This window comes from Apus apus, chromosome 4 (assembly GCF_020740795.1).
Source record: "Apus apus isolate bApuApu2 chromosome 4, bApuApu2.pri.cur, whole genome shotgun sequence".
NCBI classification, from domain to species: Eukaryota; Metazoa; Chordata; class Aves; order Apodiformes; family Apodidae; genus Apus; species Apus apus.
The window spans coordinates 38,638-56,062 of NC_067285.1; the positions used below are offsets into that span (position 1 = coordinate 38,638).

General features: G+C 45.5%; 1 protein-coding gene across 4 annotated transcripts; it reads right to left on the reverse strand.

Annotated features, from left to right (window-relative positions):
• Positions 1 to 1,358: 1,358 nt before the first annotated feature.
• Positions 1,359 to 13,422, reverse strand: TCTN3 (tectonic family member 3). 4 transcript variants are annotated; one of them, XM_051617840.1, is made up of 13 exons: positions 13,293 to 13,422; positions 12,905 to 12,978; positions 10,059 to 10,189; positions 9,660 to 9,768; positions 9,471 to 9,589; positions 8,371 to 8,406; positions 7,893 to 7,967; positions 7,666 to 7,791; positions 6,543 to 6,638; positions 6,176 to 6,273; positions 5,403 to 5,568; positions 4,539 to 4,676; positions 1,359 to 2,151 (listed from the first exon to the last, which is right to left on the reverse strand). In XM_051617840.1, the coding sequence occupies exons 4-13, from the start codon at positions 9,697 to 9,699 to the stop codon at positions 1,930 to 1,932; spliced, it is 1,116 nt and encodes a 371-aa protein (XP_051473800.1). In that variant the 5' UTR covers positions 9,700 to 9,768; positions 10,059 to 10,189; positions 12,905 to 12,978; positions 13,293 to 13,422; the 3' UTR covers positions 1,359 to 1,929. The 4 variants fall into 4 exon arrangements, with proteins under 4 accessions (XP_051473800.1, XP_051473799.1, XP_051473796.1 ...); XM_051617839.1 differs by lacking the exons at positions 9,471 to 9,589; positions 10,059 to 10,189; positions 12,905 to 12,978; positions 13,293 to 13,422 and having other exon boundaries at positions 9,660 to 9,762; XM_051617836.1 differs by lacking the exons at positions 10,059 to 10,189; positions 12,905 to 12,978; positions 13,293 to 13,422 and having other exon boundaries at positions 9,471 to 9,762.
• Positions 13,423 to 17,425: the final 4,003 nt, after the last annotated feature.

Sequence of the window (17,425 nt, forward strand, 5' to 3'; positions counted from 1 at the left end):
CTCATTAAGTGTCCTTTATCTACAGTTTTATTACTTCTTTCAGAGAGCTATCAAGGTTTCTAAAAAACCAGCCTCTCACCGGGCCCCGTTTTATCTCCCGTGAAGAAACACCAAGTGAACAACACCGGCTTATCACCGAGTGTCAGGTCAAAGCCCCGGTGGTAACTTTTGTGGGACACACAACCGTCAGGAGGGTTAAATATTTTCCTTAGGCACGGAGAAATCTTGTCAGTAGAGACAAGAAACAAGCGCGGCACAGGAGGGCTCGGGAGGGACAACAGCTCCCACGACGCTGCGGAGTGAGCCCCGGCAGCTCTGCCTGCAGCCCCCAGCCCCCAGCCTGCAGCCCCCAGCCTGCAGCCCCCAGCCCCCAGCCTGCAGCCCCAGCCTGCAGCCCCCAGCCTGCAGCCCCCAGCCTGCAGCCCCCAGCCCCCAGCCTGCAGCCCCAGCCTGCAGCCTCCAGCCTGCAGCCCCCAGCCTGCAGCCCCCAGCCCGCAGCCCCCAGCCCGCAGCCCCCAGCCTGCAGCCCCCAGCCCGCAGCCCCCAGCCTGCAGCCCCCAGCCCCCAGCCCGCAGCCGGCGGGGCTGCGCGCTGCCCGCGCTGCGCGGCCTCGGGAACCTGGGCCCAAGGCTCGGGAAGCCTGCGAGGCTCGGAAGCCTGCGAGGCTCGGAAGCCTGCGAGGCTCGGAAGCCTGCGGGCCGGCAGAGCAGGCGGCAGCAGCGGCAGCAGCGCGGGCGCTGCGGTTCCCGCTCGGCCGTCAGGCTCGGCTGCCTCGCCCACCCGCCCGCCGAGCCCGCGCTCCTCGCCGCGCCACGGCAGCCGCCCGCTCCTCCGGGCGCGGGAGGGGAGGCGGCAGCGGGAGCCACAGCCCCGCGCGCCGCACCGGGGCCGCTCCCCCCGCGCCCGGCACAGCCCGCGCGGCGGCCCCGGCGCCCGCCCGGGGCTTCCCGCCTGCAGCTTCAGAAACCATGAACTTGCGTATCAGCCCCGAGACTAAACCAGACGCGAGGTAGCGCAGTAACCTTCCGTCTCCTAAGACATCTACAAATGCTTCCTAAAACGATTGATTTTTTTTCTTCAGGACCTTTCAGAATTCTCTCTGATGTGCTACCTAGAATTTCAGGGGCTATCATCAGTCCAGTTCCCCTCTGGAGCCATAAGTGAATGTTTCTTATCTTGGAAAAAATATATTTGGGCCTGTTTCTTCAAGAAAAAGACAAAAAAAAAAAATCAGGAGAGAAGCTGTCTTGACAAACAACCAGAATTCATTTCTATTTCAGAGGATGGGGCTTTTTACAATTACCTTGCTTTGAGTAACACTATTGCCAATGTAAATAGTGATTAAAACACACCAAAAATCAATTAAATATCTGTATTTGAAAAGATAGAAAAATGAGAGTAAAAAACTGTCACAAAGGCATGGTTGTCACGTAACAAGCCAGGTTAAAGGTGCCTGGCAGACTATGTCTACTCATAACAATTGAAGCCACCTGGTATCTCCAATGTTCAGTCGGTTCCTTGTAGAACACCTGGGTGCTGCTCCTACAGGAAGATGACTGCAGCTCCAAAATGCCTGGTTTGAAATTTGCTCCTCTCTCCATACTTCTTGGTTTAGGAAGCACTCTTGGTTTCTGGTACCAGGGAATGCTCTTTTTAACATCCTCCTCCTTGTTCCTCTTTAATCTTGATCCCTCCATCTCTCAAGTGGTTCCCTGCAGTGAGGTTTGCACGTGGTGCATATGGAGAATAGGGGCATGAGAGGACACAGGACAGAAACTATTCATTTGGATCAATCCATGAACAGAAGGCACACAGGTATCATAGGCACAGTATAAAAACCTGAGGAGAAAAGTCTGTGATCTGGATCATACTCTGAATGTATCAGTTCACTTACTGAACTTTAGGTACAGGCTCCATCTAGTTGACTTTTCAAAATAAGAGAATACTAAATATTAACAGAATCAGCAAACAACAGCCAGCCAGATCAGTTCTATAGCTTCTTTCCAAATTCAGTGCCATCTTGAGCGGGTAAAAGATGTCAAATGGGAGTTTCCAGTGCTTTTGGGGCTGGCCTCGTGGAGGTTCTGGCCATTTTGTTATGTCAGTGAAGGTAATGACAGTTGTCAAAGGTACTGTGCTTGTGCTTAGGAGCTGTAACAAGAAGGAAAGACAAGGAGTTTAAGAAGCTTAATACAAAACATAGATCCCTCCTCAATTTGCAAGATGCCCCTCTACTTGGCCTTGGTGAGACTGCACCTCGAGCCCTGTGTGCAGTTTTGGGCACTGCAGGATAGGAAGGACATTGAGGTGCTGGAGAGGGTGCAGGAAGGACAACTATGCTGATGAAGGGGCTGGAGAACAGGTCTTAGAAGGAGAGGCTGAGGGAGCTGGGGCTGTTCAGCCTGGAGAAGAGGAGGCTGAGGGGAGACCTTATTGCTCTCTACAACTCTCTGAAAGGAGGTTGTAATGAGGTAGATGTTGGCTTCTTCTCCCTAGTGACTAGTGATAGGACAAGAGGAAATAGGGTCAAGTTGCACCAGGGGAGGTTCAGATTGGATATTAGGAAGAATTTCTTCACAGAAAGAGTGGCGAGGCCTTGGAACAGGCTGCCCAGGGAGGTGGTGGAGGCACTGTCCCTGGAGGTGGTCAAAAAACAGGTGAGCATGGTGTTTCTGGAGCTGGTTTAATGGTTAGGGGTTGTAGGGTGGATGGTTGGGCTTGATGATCTTGAAGATCTTTTCCAACTGTGATGATTCTATGATTCTAAGTCTTTAGGTAGTAGGAGTTAAGGGTTACAGATACATATTTTTTCCTTTTTCCCAAAATTCACATTTAGGAGGTAAACAGAGGGCACAGGTCTATGGAAAGATCAGTAGCTACTGTGCATCATATGTTCCAGGTCTCCAGAATGGAAGCAGTGACTCAAGCTCTGCTAGGGTAAGCCTTCTATTCAGAGGGAAGATGTATCAGCTAGTTGGTAATAAAAAGAGAAGCAAAACTGGCTCTAGTTTTTAATAAAATTATGTATTTTATGTAACGTAAAAGAAAAATGTAATGAGCCATGCCTTGGGCAGAGTCCTGATGCAGTATGTGGTTCCACATCTGCAAAGTTGTGTCAGGAGCAGATTTCTTGTGTACACTTGCACCAGCACCCCTCCCGAGTCACCCACAGACCAGTTCTGCTGCCCTGAGCTCCCATTCCAGGATAGCTTGTGGACAATGAAAGAAGTCTGTCTCTGGCATTCCTGCTTTCAGTCAGTTTAACAACTTTCTACAGCTCAGCCTTCCTGCCCTCCATGCCAGATCATTCCTTACTCAAAAATTACCACTGTTGAGCAGTTACAATTAGAATTTCCCCTTCACTTTTCATGCATTGAAGTTCTTCTATCAATTACTTCTATCAAGTAAACACACAGTAGGCACAATTACGTAAATCTGAAGCCTCAAAGTAATTCTGGCTTTGCATCTGCACCTTCAAAATCTGCCTTAAAATCAGTGAGATAAGTAGGGGGGAAAAAAAATAACATACCTAATGCCTCCTCCACAGCTAGAAGGCGGCAGCACAAGCAACTTCCAGCATGCTCATGTACGTTCAAAGAGTAGTAACAGATCAGACATTTGTCATGTCATACCTCAGTGCCATGAAAACACTATGGGCAGGTGTCAGCTGCTTCCCTAAAGCCCTCGCAGACACGTGTAAGCCTGGAAATGCATGTGCTGCACAAAAGACTTTGTGATGTCAGGAATCCAGCCTTGCACCAAACTGGGATCCACTGACACACACTTGAAAAAGATGATTCATTCTCCCTTGTGGACCTGTTAGCTCCACCTTCCTGCTGACATCATAGAATCACAGAATAGTTTAGGTTGGAAGGGACCTATAAAGGCCATCTAGTCCAATTTTCCTGCAATGTACAGGGACATCTTCAACTGGATCAGGTCGCTCAGAGCCCTGTCCAACCCAACCTCAAATGTTTCCATCATGTCATCTCTTAGAAACCTGCTTTCTGGCTTAAAACCTTTCCCTACCAATTCTTCACATCTGGTGCCATTAGCATTGGCCTCTTCCTCCACTACCTGTTGATTTCAGAACGCCTAGAGAGAAATATCTTCTTGCACAGATTATGAGCATGCTATGGAGTCTGTGAAATATAAATGAACTCACTTTCCATATCAAGGCTTTAAGAGACAAGCAGATAAACGTGTAGCTATTGAATGTTTGTAACTACAACTTTATACTGAGAACAATAAAAAAATTAAAATTCAAGTCCTTAGGTGGCAGAAGGTGGTTTGGGGCTAAAAAGAATGTACTTTTCCAGTTTTAAAACTGAATGAGGACAGTACTGATAGACCATAAAACCACCTTCCTCCATACAGCTGTTAAATACAAACTCTTGCCATTGCAGCCAACCACTGCTAAAGTTCAGTAAATCTCAACTCAGTAACATCAAGACCATTTGATTAATGAGTTCTTAAATAACCTGTGATCCCATTTAATTACCCGAGTGAGGGGGAGGGGAGGTGTTTAAATTCCCTACCTTCAGGGGGTGACACTTATAAAAGTATCGTGCACCCAGTATTTGAGCTTGTGGGTTGGACAGGATGCCCACCCTAGTCCACAATATCTGTATCTCCAGAGTCACGGGAACCATGCAACAGGAAGTGCAGTTCACATCCTGAAAAGAAAATATACGCCAAACATCTTAATCTAGTATTTTAAAGGTGAAAAAGGACCATTATGGTCAAAGTCTAGTATTTTGGATAGCATAGGGCACAGAACCTGAATCAGTTCCTTCATAACTAACCCTATAACTTCTGGTCAAATCAACCACCATTTTAGAACTCTATCCATCTTATTTCCAAGCAGCTCTACAGCTTGGATTTTGCATTCTATTAGGCCATCTCCTGACAAAGTGATAATTATTGAAATAGACTTTGCCTCCTCCAAAACTACTTGGATCATAAGCTTTTACCCTCATTAGGTAATATATAAATATCCCTAGAAACTGGAAAATCGGAAAAGATGCTAATAATAAAAGCATTAAACCAATAGGAAGTAACCAGGTGTTATTAGTTCTAGAAGGCTGTCAGAAAACCTGGTAGTACAACACTGAATTCAGTATTAAACTTTTTGCCCATTTAAGTTGCACCAACAAGATTCAATAGATATCAAAACTGTTAGGGTTTGGTTTTGGTTTTTTTTTAGTCAGCATCCTAATAATACACGCCTTAGTAAGAACGAATGCTCACAGGCATTACAACCACTGAGAGTCAGTGGATCAACACACAAAGAAAGCGAACTCAGATGAACAAGCTACTTATTTTCCCATGCCCACACTCTAGGCAATACAAAGATATGGAAGGAAGAATATTCACAGCTGGTCTGCTGCTGTTCAGGTTACCTGCACACTGCAGTTCTGAATCAGAATGTTTGTCCACTCTTCTGCCTGGGTTGAACGAGCACTGCCAGTTATGGCAAGGTCTTCTGCTCTGTTCATCCCTTCAAGAGCCTCGTATAGCTTCTGCTGGATGTAACTACAATTACTTTCTACCAGTATTGGGGATAGGCTGGAAATGAGAAAATAACAGCTTTATCGAGTGATTTCCAGGACAGGAAAAACCCGCTATCAACATACTTCCTTCATCCTAAGTATTCCTTCCACTCTTGTAACGAGTCAACAGAATCATTACAGAAGTATTGGTGTTAAAGGGATGAAGTTTCAATCCTCTGCAATAAGAAGAGGGAAGAATAACATGGCAGGGTGATGCATGACAAGGACAAGTGACAGCTCTTTAGCCATCTTACCACATCAGTGGTGACAGACCTGCCTTGTCACCAACAGAAGAATGACTCAAATCAGCAAAACAGTAACTTTTTAAGGTTCCATTCTAACTCACTCCTCAAATACACACTGCTCTTACCCAAGACATATTGCCATAGCACAGCCTCAAAATGCCCCATAAAACCTTCACACTGTTCAGATGTTTCTAGAGGCCCACTATCTCTCTGACATTTAAGTCCTCTTAGGAGCACATGGAAGATCTGTAGAGACCCATTGGTGACCTCAGGGAAGGACCTAGACTTCAGAGCATTGCATGAGAGACTATGGAAAAACATGCTAAGCGAGTCCACACCTTCCAAATGTGCCAGGGTGACTGCAAAGACTGTTGTTACCTGAGCTTGCAGCCTGTCCTCATATTTCTTCCAAATTGCACTGTGTGTCTGAGGAGCTGTGAGCAACTTCCATCACCTTCACTCTGCAAAATGCTCATCTGACAGACTGCATGTCAAGAATCCAAACACAGAAGCATCAACAGACAATACAGGACACTCAACTTCCTTTTAACTGTCCTCTCACCCCACATTCCTCCTTATAGGAGGAATCACAGGCCTACAATTCATTTGTGACCAAAAGGCCTGCTGATGTAATACTGAGGTACATCCTCACAGGTAAAGGGAGAATCTCAAAAGTCCAGGCAGCAGAGTACCAGAAGTCAATAAACCCAGTGATAAATAAAACTTGATAACAGGAAAAGGATACATGCTGCACACCATCACTGTTTGCAATCAGCAGTGGTGCTCCAGTGATATAGCCAGGGTTTCCACTTCTAGGCAACATATGAGAAAAAGTATTGGTCTACAAAGAGGCAAAGGGAAGAAGGAGAAAGAGAAAAACATTAGTACTGATGAGATCCTTTAGTCTCAGAAGATCAAATTCACATTCTAAAAAACGTAAATGTAACCCATTTTTTTAAAGACTGAATATTACGCACAACTAAAACTTCTTATTATTTGTTTCAAAATCCTTTCTTACCTGGCAGTCCAAGAGGTAAAAAACCTAAATGTCAGTACCCTGATGTGCAGTACTGCCAGGACAGTTCCTGAGACAATACATTTCTACTGCTCAGCATTTGTGCCTAAGGAAGTAAGCATACCAGTCTGGGCAATTCTACAGATGATCTGCAGAACAAACCCTGCCTTGACCCCCATTCTCAGTGGCAGGTTCCACTTCATATTGTTTTATGGGGAAAGTCTCTGGGGATAATTCAGCAAAGTTGCACTGCACACTTATCAATCCCTGAGGTCTCCACTTAGCTCACTTTATGTTGCCTCTATGGGACAAGGTTCATATGGCCTCATATATATTCCCATACATATATATATTCATTAGTATTTCCCAGTTTCCCTCCCCCTTCCATAGCAACCCTCTTTCCCACTGTATGGGCAAAGCTAAATAAATATCTAGAATAAATTCAGCAACTTTGTTCACAAACACTGAATGCCTCAGTTACACCACCAGCTTCAGCCCTTCCCTCACAAGACCATGGTGGTGACCCTTATCTCATCCTGTCCCTGTCTCCCCTCATCAAAAAATCCCGCCAACCAAATCAAAACAATAGCAAAAACTAGCTGGATAAAAATATCCAGCCCTTCCAAACGTGTGCAGTGCAAGACTCCATGTATGTGCATCCAGCCTGAATTTCTGGTTTACTTGAGACCAGTGTCCCCTCCTTCCTTCAATCACCATCTGTGTCCCAGGGTTCTGGTGCTACCACACCACAGGGACACTGCTCTCATCTTTTCACATCTCATCTGTACCAAACTGGGTCACAAGCTACAGGCTGCAAACTTGCTAAGAGTCCAGGGAGGATGGGGGCACTGACCCAGAAGTGAAAAGTGAAGTGCTGCTGCAGAGAGGATCCCGAGTTCCCAGAGACGTTGCTCACTTTGAACTCAACAGAAACACTCTGAATCCCACGTGTGCCACTGAATTCTATCTTGTATATCACCTGGAAGTCCAATTCGGAGAAGAAGCAGAGGCAGAGGCAGTTAATAGGGCAGTGACTTCAAGCTAATGTTGAACTTCCCAAAGGAAAGAAGATTCAGATACCTCAGAAACAACATTGTTACATGTATTCTCTGTCATGTGGGGAGCTGAAGGAGGTGCAGCTGCAGTGATCTTCACCTGCAGACAACAAGCATGTTAATAATTAGCAATAGTTTAAAAGGATTGTGCCTTTCTTACTCTTTTCCACTGCTTTTCCATGCAAGTCAGATTTACCTTCTTACTGTAGCTGTGATCTGTGGACACATCACCCTGCTCCAGATGGCAAATTTTTTCTAAGAAAACAAGCTACCTCTCTGACTCCATCCCTATCTACACCCATTTATTTACAAGTCCTTCTTTCCTTATATCCCTTTTTTTTTTTCTATAGTGTCATACTTTTGGCCAAGGAAATCTTGTCTCAGACACAGAACATTCCCATTTTCCCAAGTTCCCAACCCATGAGTATTACTATGAGTGCCTAAGATTCTAGGTATGTTTTGTTTCAGAAGAAGAATTAATTTCATGGGCAATACAGACTGACCTTCATGGACTCCACAATGGTGTCTTTAACTGGGACCTGGGGAAAACAAACAAACCAACGTTCAACACCAAAAAAACAACTGATATTCTGGCTTTGCAAGTGCCTAAAGTAATGAAAATGTCACTAAATAGAATCTAGGCATTGTATTGACAAAATTACTTTGTTTATTCCAGGTGAGTAAAACTTGTAATCTAAAAACCACAGACATAATCCATGGAAAGCAGTTTTAGAACATCAGAAACAAATCTAATCCTGGTGCTGCTTTAAAAGTATCAGCATTTTTTATCCATTCCTGGACCTCCCCCTTCTGGAATCATGGGATTACTTCAGCTCCCATTTAAGGAAAAATTAAATTTTGGCCACAGTGACAAAGCAAGCCCTTAAAACATGAGTTAAACTGGATCAACAGATGACTCTCTGCTGCAGTTTATATAGATTCAGATTTCCCATATAAGGGTAAATTGGGTCATTAGCCTTAATAAGGCGTTAATATTTACTCTGTGGTTTTACCTTGGAACACCAGAGAAACTCTAGTGGGCAAGGAGCCATTTTCATGTTCACGTTCAGTTAGACCAGCATGATGAACCCCAAACACTAAACCTGTTATGTTGAGATTACTGTCACAATAAATAATGGAGAAATTTATATGAAAATCAATCTCTGAATGTAAAAAAAGCTATTACTGATAACTGGCCTTCAGTATGATGTTACTGGTAACACTGTATAAAACAAACCCTCATTCTTTACCAAAAACATGTAATGCTTGGTTGATCAAGTGGAAGGAACATATAGAAATACTTTGACAAACAGTCTAAAATAGGAGAGTTCTAATTAACCATTAAAACTATGAAGTATAAATGAAGTACCTGTTAAATGCATTAAGAATTGGCTAATAGCTGAATTTCATGGGACAGCAGTTTGAACTGAGGAATTACCACCAATCGTTGACATTTTTTAACAACACTTTCAGCAAGAAGGCCTGAACAATCAGGAGATCAGGGATGACATACCAGATGACCTTTAGTCTTCCAGTTAGCTGGAGCTGCAATGGAATGCCAAGCCAGTAAGAGGCTGAGCAAAGGCAGAACCACGGCACGCACCTTCAGCACCGAGAAGCCCCGGTAGTAGGAGGCAGCAGCCAGGGCAGGGTCAGAAGTGCAGCTCTTGCTCAGGTTGGCAAAAAAGCGAGTACAGCTGGTGCTTTTACTCTCCAGGAAGCCTGAGTTAAAACATGACAACAGATAAAGCAGAAGCAAACCACCCCAGCACATCCCTGCCCCGTTACTAACCAGCAGGATTTCCATCGACACAAAGTCCCCCGGCTCCCATTGCCACTGGCTGTCTGAGCGTGCTCAGCACAGATGATGAATCAAAGTAGATCAGGATTGGATCACCAGCCTGAAAAGAGAGTTTGGAGAAATCACAAAGTGCAAGGTGAAGACATCATCAGAGCACAAAGACAAATTTACACTTCTGCTCAGTGTACACCCAGTTTTGACCAAAGGGTTGTCCAAAGTTAGAAATACAAAAATTATCAGTAACTTTTTACACAACAAGGAATGAAAAGAACTGAGAGATAATATGGATTACAGGTAGAAAAATATCAAATTTTCAAACTATTCTCATCCAGTCTCATTACAGACAGCTTCAGTACAAATGCATGTGTGAATTGATAGCTGTTTTCTCACCCGGTAAAAGGCAGAAAATGATGGCTGGACTTGTGATGACACCAAGAAAGAGTGTGTGCCATACTTCTCCAAGAACTTTGAAAAATCAGATTCTTTAATCTCCTGTGGCTGTACGAAATAGTTGAGCTTTGCTAAAGGTTGAAAAGAGAAAAAAAAATAAATTTGCCAATATCAAATTACTAGAATAGATAGCTCTATGAAAAAGTAAATATTGTGCCAATATTTTTAAAAGGAACAATTCCCATAAGTCTAAGCTAGATAGTGTCTATATTAATTGATCCATAGTAACACTGCTAACAGGCTAATATGAGCGATGAACAGGATGATATGATAAATAATAGTTTGTACTGTTTTGTGGAAAACAAGTATTAATACACAAATGTGAGTTCCCAAAACGCATAAAAACTGCTTAAGGCAACTATCCCAGTATGTGCTCTAATTTCTGTAAATGCCCAAATTACACATGCCTGACTTTTTAATGATAAAACACTGCCAAAATGTGAGTTCACTAACAGCAACATTAAATGCATTCAAACTAGCTAAGGTTGGTAAAACTCAAAGTAGGCATGAATAGGGAACTGGCATCCTATAAAAGGCAGACTTTGTGTTGGTATCCCAGAGCGATGCCCCTCCTCACCCAGTGCTTACAATGTTATAAGGTATTATTACTGCTAAAACACTACATCATAAAATGGCAAATTCTTAAGATCATGCTATGTAGACTCACCCTAATGGACTTCTTTGAACAAGAAGCACTTTAATACATCCAAATAAAAGATCTGACAAAGTTTGAGGACTACTGACATCAGGAGTCAGTGACAGCATCCTCAATGACAGTAATACCAACAATAATTTAGATTGTCTAGTAGGTTGGAGAGGGGTGAGGAGGGTGGAGAAGGGAACCCCCCCATAAAAACCCAAACCTTAAGTTCTCAATATAATTCCACTGTTCAAGGGCAGATCCTCAGATGTACAGAGCAGCAAGCAGAAATAAAAGCTTTTTTATATCTGAATAGTCGAGCAGTCAACTACATCTTTTAAGAAGATAAAGGCTGAAGGAATATTAAGCACCTAGAAGATTCACAAAAATAGGTGCACAGAGCAGCTTCCTTATTCTTCACTTGAGTGCATAATCATTAGATGGAAAGATAAAACATTGGCAGTGGTGCTACTGAAAACCATTTCTTTTTCTTTGGAATGCAGTTCTTTATGTACTCTTCCATTATCAAAGCTGAATACTTGCTAACACAGATTAACATTACATAATGCAAAATATACCTGAAAACTGGAAGAAAAGGCCTTCTGCAGCAAAACATAAGATATTTAAACTGCTTAAGTCGTCAGAGAAAAGACATCTATAACTTGTTCATAGTGTAGTTTGTTCAAGAAACCACATGAGATACTAAAGGCTATTTAATCTTTAGAAAAAGGCACAAAAGAATTTCAATTTAATTTTTTTGGAACTTTAAAAAAAACAACCCAAACAACAAACCAGCATGAGTCAGGCTAATGGATAACAATTTTTGTAACTTTAAAATTCACTCATACTAGTTCTTTCACTGATTCAGAAGCAAAGACAGCAGCAAAATTCTCCTAGCACCTGCAAAGACTAAAGACGAAGTTATCCTGAGGAGCTAGTATGTGGAACAGTAATGCTTTTAAAAGCACTTTAAGTATCTTGAAAATATCCAGCATTTCCAGCTGTCCCTGAGAACTGGTCGCTTCCTCTTAATGACCTGTGAGTTGAAGCAGCAAGACTGCCTGACTGAGCCAGCCACAGAATCATTAGACACTGCTCCATTCAGCATCAATACAGCCCAGAATCAGCTCAAGACACGTGAGACTCCACCCTTAGCACAAGACAGTGAAAAGGCAGAACTGGGAAAAACTGCAAAAGGAGGAAAGGGCCACAGAGGGCACAAAAGAAAGAGAAGGTGGGGTGTGATGACATATCAAGGTTAGAGAAATGCCAGAGTTGTGAAGAACTGTCAGATGGAGAAAACAGTATAAAACCACAGAAAAATAAAACAACCGAGGGATGGCAACAGTCAGAAAAACAGGCAAGAAAGGTGCCTGGGTGAAGGAAAGAATGGTTTACACTTTGGGAAAGACAGCTGAAATTGACCACTGCAGTCAAGAAGGAATGAGGACAGTGATGGAAAGAGCCATTAATGATGTACCGGGTTTGTATGGCAAGATTTTCAAAAGCAGAACTGGCTATTGGGAAGCTAACATTGTTGTGACTAGCTGTTAACCAGCAAACCTCCTGAGCAACCCCCAGCCTAAAATACTGATTGAGGTCAGAAGTAGATGGGACTGTGGGTCAGAACTCGAAAGCAAAAGACCTGAAGAAGGAAATGGTAAGTGTTCAAATGTGTGTAAATTGCAATGAATGCCAGAGCTGGACATCAAACCAGTCAAATGAAGCAGAATGTAGAAAACAGAAAGAGAAAAAAGTGTCAACTGCATACCCTACCAGGGTGTATGATTACTGGAGAAAAATCATTGCCAGCAGAGAAGAAAGTATGAAAATTCATCCAAGATATTGTAAGAAATCACTTTCTTAACAGGATAATAGTGGTATATTTCCAGGTGCAACCCTCACTTGCTGCTCTAAGCGTAGCAAACTAAGCGAGGTACCTCAGACACAGGAGCGACCGACAAAAGCTGCTTTGTTGGCCAGAGACCCCGCCCTTTGGTGCGGCGACCGTCGCTGGTGAGAGGCCCCTGACCCACCGTCATCCCCCGGAATTGCAACAGCCCAAATAACCAGTAACAATCACCGCGTGCGGGTTCAGAAACGCCCCGGCAGAGGCGACCGGCGGGGCCGCGCGGGAAGGACTCACCGGGGCGGGCCCGGGGGGCAGCGCCGCCGCTCCTCAGCGCCGGGGGCCGTCCCGCGCACACCTGGCCGGCAGACCTGCAAGGACAAGCCCCTCCCCCCAGCAGGCTGTTAGAGGCTGTTCTTGAATCATTCCCTGCTTTGCGTCGCTAAACGCCAGCGACAGAGCGCGGAGTTACTTTAGAGCAGCCTGCGCGACTCGCTGCAACCCCCGCACGCGCCGCCCGGCCCGCCCCGCGCGGGCTCCGTGGAGCCGATCTCCGCGCTCAGAAACCTCCGACACTGCCCGGGACAAGCGGAGAACCAGCGTCCGCGCCCGGCGGCCGCTCTCGGCGCTCCCCACGCCCGCCCCGGCGCCCGGCTGCCCGCAGGCCCTGCCCTGCCCCGCGTACCTGCTGCTGCCGCCGGGCGCGGCGGGGGCTCGGGCCGGGGCCGCCGCCTGGCTGCGGGGCCCAGCGCGGGGCGGGGCGCCGGGGCCGCGGGCGCAGGGCAGCGGCAGCGGCACCAGCAGCAGCAGCAACAGCAGGGCGGGCGGCACCGGCGGCAGCGGCAGCACCGGCAGCGGCACCGGCGGCAGCGGCAGCCGGCAGGGCCCGGCCCCGCGCATGGCGGCCCCGCCTCGCTGAGGAGCGCGGCCCCGCCCCGCGCACGCGCCGCCGGAAGGGCCCGCCCGGCTGGGCGGGACGGGCCCGGGGCCCATCCCGGGGCCCATCCCGGGGCCCATCCCGGGCACCCGGGGCTGTGATCGCTGCCCGCGGCCCCGCGGGGCTGAGGCGCACAGCCGGCTCTGCGCTGCTGTTTCACGGCGATGAACAGTAACTGGACCATTTGAGCCCCTGGCGTGACCGCGGTGCCGTGCTGGCTCCCGGCGGCACTTCGGGAGGGCAACACGCATGGAGCTCCCACATTTCTGTGCCAGTCCCGCCTGTGCCTGGGATTGTGCCAGAGGACACCCAGGAAAAGCAGCTGGACTCGCCCAGTCACGCACAGGTACCAAGTTTGTGTGCAGACACTGCGGGCAGGTCACGCTGAGGCACAACAACCCGCTGCCATAACTACCTCACCTCACACCAGGCAAACACATCGTTCTGCTTCAGAAGTCAACACAGGTTCACTCCAAGGTGTTCTTCCCTTGCCTGCCTTAAGTTTGCAGCTGAGTTTTATTTGTTTATTAACATTCAGCCAGCAAAACTGTTACTTAATTTCAGTGGACTGTGTGTACAGAAGTAGGTAGGAGAACAGATTGAGAATAGAAGGGAATTCTTTGCAGGTCCTTGTATGTATTTGTAATGTTTCCAGTGCTTCATTGCAGTAAGAGCTTCTACTGTTTCGAAGTAACACAGTATGTTGACTTAGTAGCTGGTGTGTCACCCAATATTCATCCTTCCTCGAGCTGTGGATGGCTGCAGGGATGGCTCTGGGGCCTGCTCAGCAGTGCTGCTCTGCACGACGGTGTGGGCTGCCCCTCAGACTGGAACACCCTGCCGGTACAAACCTCCAATTTAGCTCGAAGTGCAAAGCCTTGAAGTTCTATTTATAGATTTAAACCTTTATCTTGCTTTACCTCAGCATCTGCCCTGACTAAGCAGTAGGGGGGGAGATAATGAAGGCCTAAATGTTTCATTTGGGTTTTTTAGTGCATCGCTGTTCTGTTGTTTTCTAAAGCTAAAAAATAAAATAAATAAATAAATGAAATTGTGCCTGGTGAGATAGTGAAATGAGTCTCAAAAGGTAACTGTTCACACCTTAGCCTCTGGCTTCTTTCTGCATTGGCAGGTACGATGCAAATGTCCTTTGGCATTTTGTTCAGCTTTGTTCTCAAAGGTTTCATGCTGCAAGCTCTCAAGGCAGACAAATGTTGCTGTGACAGCATTTCTTAGCAGTACTTTTCCTCCATGAAGCTGTCAGTTCATTGCCTTTGTTGGCCTGTGGCTGTCTGAGAAATGATACAGTGCATGCTCAACATCACATGCTTAAATGCACTGACTTTTAGGGGCAGTGAGAGATCTGTTCCATGGCATAAGCCACAGCAATTAATGCTGCTAAAATGCAGCCTTTCCCAGGAACAGGTTTTGGTGCAGATGGTCCCACTCCCTCGTGCTCTGGCGAGTGCTCCCGTAACTGTGCAAAAAGCTGTTTTCTTCAACAAGGCATTGGTTGTTACCTTATGGGCATACAAATAGTTTTTGTAAATGCTTAACAGTTCTCCAGCATTATCATTCCCTGTCTCCAGTGAGATGCTCTATGAAAGGTTCCCACCTTTGATACAAACACAGAATAATAGAACTGCCCAGAGAAGCTGTGGCTGCCCCATCCCTGGAGGTGTTCAAGGGCAGGTTGGATGGGGCTTGTGCAGCCTGGGCTGGTGGGAGGTGTCCCTGCCCATGCAGGGGGTTGGAATTAAATGCTCTTTAAGGTCCTTCCAGCCATCACCCTTCTATGATTCCATTATTCTGTTCTTCTACCACTGTTCCAACCTGACTATTCCCAGAGATGTATGCAGGGCAGGCAAGTTTCTTCACAGACTAGCTGGAGGAATAAAATACATATTCATCAGCAAAAATCTCTTCTGTTTGATTTTGACCTCAGTGAAAATTATTATCCAAGAAAACAGTCATGAACATTAACAATAATTCTCATCTCAATTATTGAGAAATATAATTTGTAAATTACTAGTTAGTATTCTTAAAAAAATTATGATGTTCTTTATTATAATACTTCATACTATAAATAGTCCTATTCTTTATTACATTTATATTGATGCCTCTTTGTCACAAAGAGTTAACATTTGTAAGAGAATTTAAGAGCCTTTCAGTAATTTGGCACATCAGTTTTAGCTCAGCTATTATCTAGCTGCATCAAGATATTAATGTAGTCATCTCTCTTTAGTCTCAATGAATTGCTATAAAAATGTCAAACAATTAGATTATATTGGCCAACACAGCCCTGTTTGATTGAGTACAGATGTAGGCCACGTCCCTTGAATCACACTGATGAAGAAGCAGAAAGGCTTGCAGAACTCCAGTGCAAATTTATTTCAATATACATACCATTTAGGTTTCTAATGTCAGTACTTGCTGTACTAATAACCAAAAAATGCTAAATAGGTATTTTCAGATGGAATAAAAGTCAATGTCATTCAGGACAAATACTAATGTACTCTGTTGGAGGAGAAAAAACCCTATAAAAACAGTGCAGCAGTCAGTATGCTGGTGCAGACACTGCTCCACTGCACAGCTGTGACTAGACCAAAGGAGCAACATGGATGTCTCTCACCTGTGGGAGCTGTGCTGCTTACCTTCTGTTTCTGCCTGGACCAGGACATCTAACACACACTTCTGCGTCAGAAAAACAACCAGTGGCTAAATACTTGATAGGGAGACCTGGTTATAAATGTCTCAGTGTTGGCTGCTGTGCCATTTTGGATGTCAGGATGACTGTGGACTTCCCTTTTTCTGCATGTACAGCATGTGCAGCCCTATCATGGAACAAGCAGGAAGGGTCATGTCCTTACAAATGAAACAGCTCCCAACCATCTGGTGTCCACACAGACCAGATGTTATTAAAAGCTTAAGCTGTGCTGTAATAACATAAAAGCTGAAGAGTTTCTGCTCCATGTATGAAAAAAATTCAGAACATGGTTGAGTTGTTCATATTTTGCTAGGATAGACACACCACAGGCAAGGCATACATCTCCAAGGTATGGTATTCCTCAGCTGAGGAAGTCCATTCCCACTCTACCCCAGCAAATCTCTATCCATGTGCATCTGAGCTGGTACTTGGTCTTGAGCAGCAGTGCAGGAGCAAGTGTGCACCTGTGATATCAGGCTATAAGATTACAGGCTCATCATCTTAAACACAAAGGCCCCATGAGGAAGGAACTCTAGTAACCTGAACAGGCAGTCGAGGCAGTTGCCACTGACAGGGCTATCAAGGGAGGACAATCAGCCTATTGCCTTGGGATAAAACTCACTGAGATGGGTCAAGGAGAGAAATTCCCTTCTTCTATGCTTTGCAGCGTGAAGAGGGTCATCGCCTAGAGCAGTATATGGGATGCAGGCAAAAAAACAAGTTTCGGAGTTTAAAAATCTACTGTGAGATGTTTTAAGGTGTTTATGGGAATTGATGAGACTTGCAGGATGTTTAGAGGCAGGACCAAAGGTGGGGAAAAGGAAGGCTCAAGATGTGTCAGGTGCAGGGAGACAGAGGGAAAGGGTCTAAAGGTGTCAACTGCACGTCAACAGGCTGCTCCCCAGCATTGTCTGACTGAACTACAGGTGACCTCCACACTCTGTCCCATCTCATTAATCCTAACTATACTGTGCTCTGAGGGGGCAGAGTGAACCTGAGTAAGCTGACGTGCTAAGATAAGCAAGTGAGAAGCCAGTGAGTAGGGTAAGAAGTCTGAGTTCCTGCAACTGCAGTAGGGCTGTTAACATCCAAAGCCCGTATGTTTGGGTGCTGGCAACTGGGCAGAACATCCTGCAGAGACTGAGGAGTAACTGAGCCTTGGTCTGACTCAGGT

Excerpts from the sequence above, each read along its gene's own strand:
- TCTN3 (XM_051617836.1), bottom strand. The coding sequence starts at position 9,674 with ATGGAAATCCTGCTGGTTAGTAACGGGGCAGGGATGTGCTGGGGTGGT. Across the intron at positions 7,968-8,370 it reads CCATTGTGGAGTCCATGAAG|GTGAAGATCACTGCAGCTGC; the intron begins GTCAGTCTGTAT and ends TGTTGTCTGCAG. Across the intron at positions 7,792-7,892 it reads GTAACAATGTTGTTTCTGAG|GTGATATACAAGATAGAATT; the intron begins GTATCTGAATCT and ends TTGGACTTCCAG.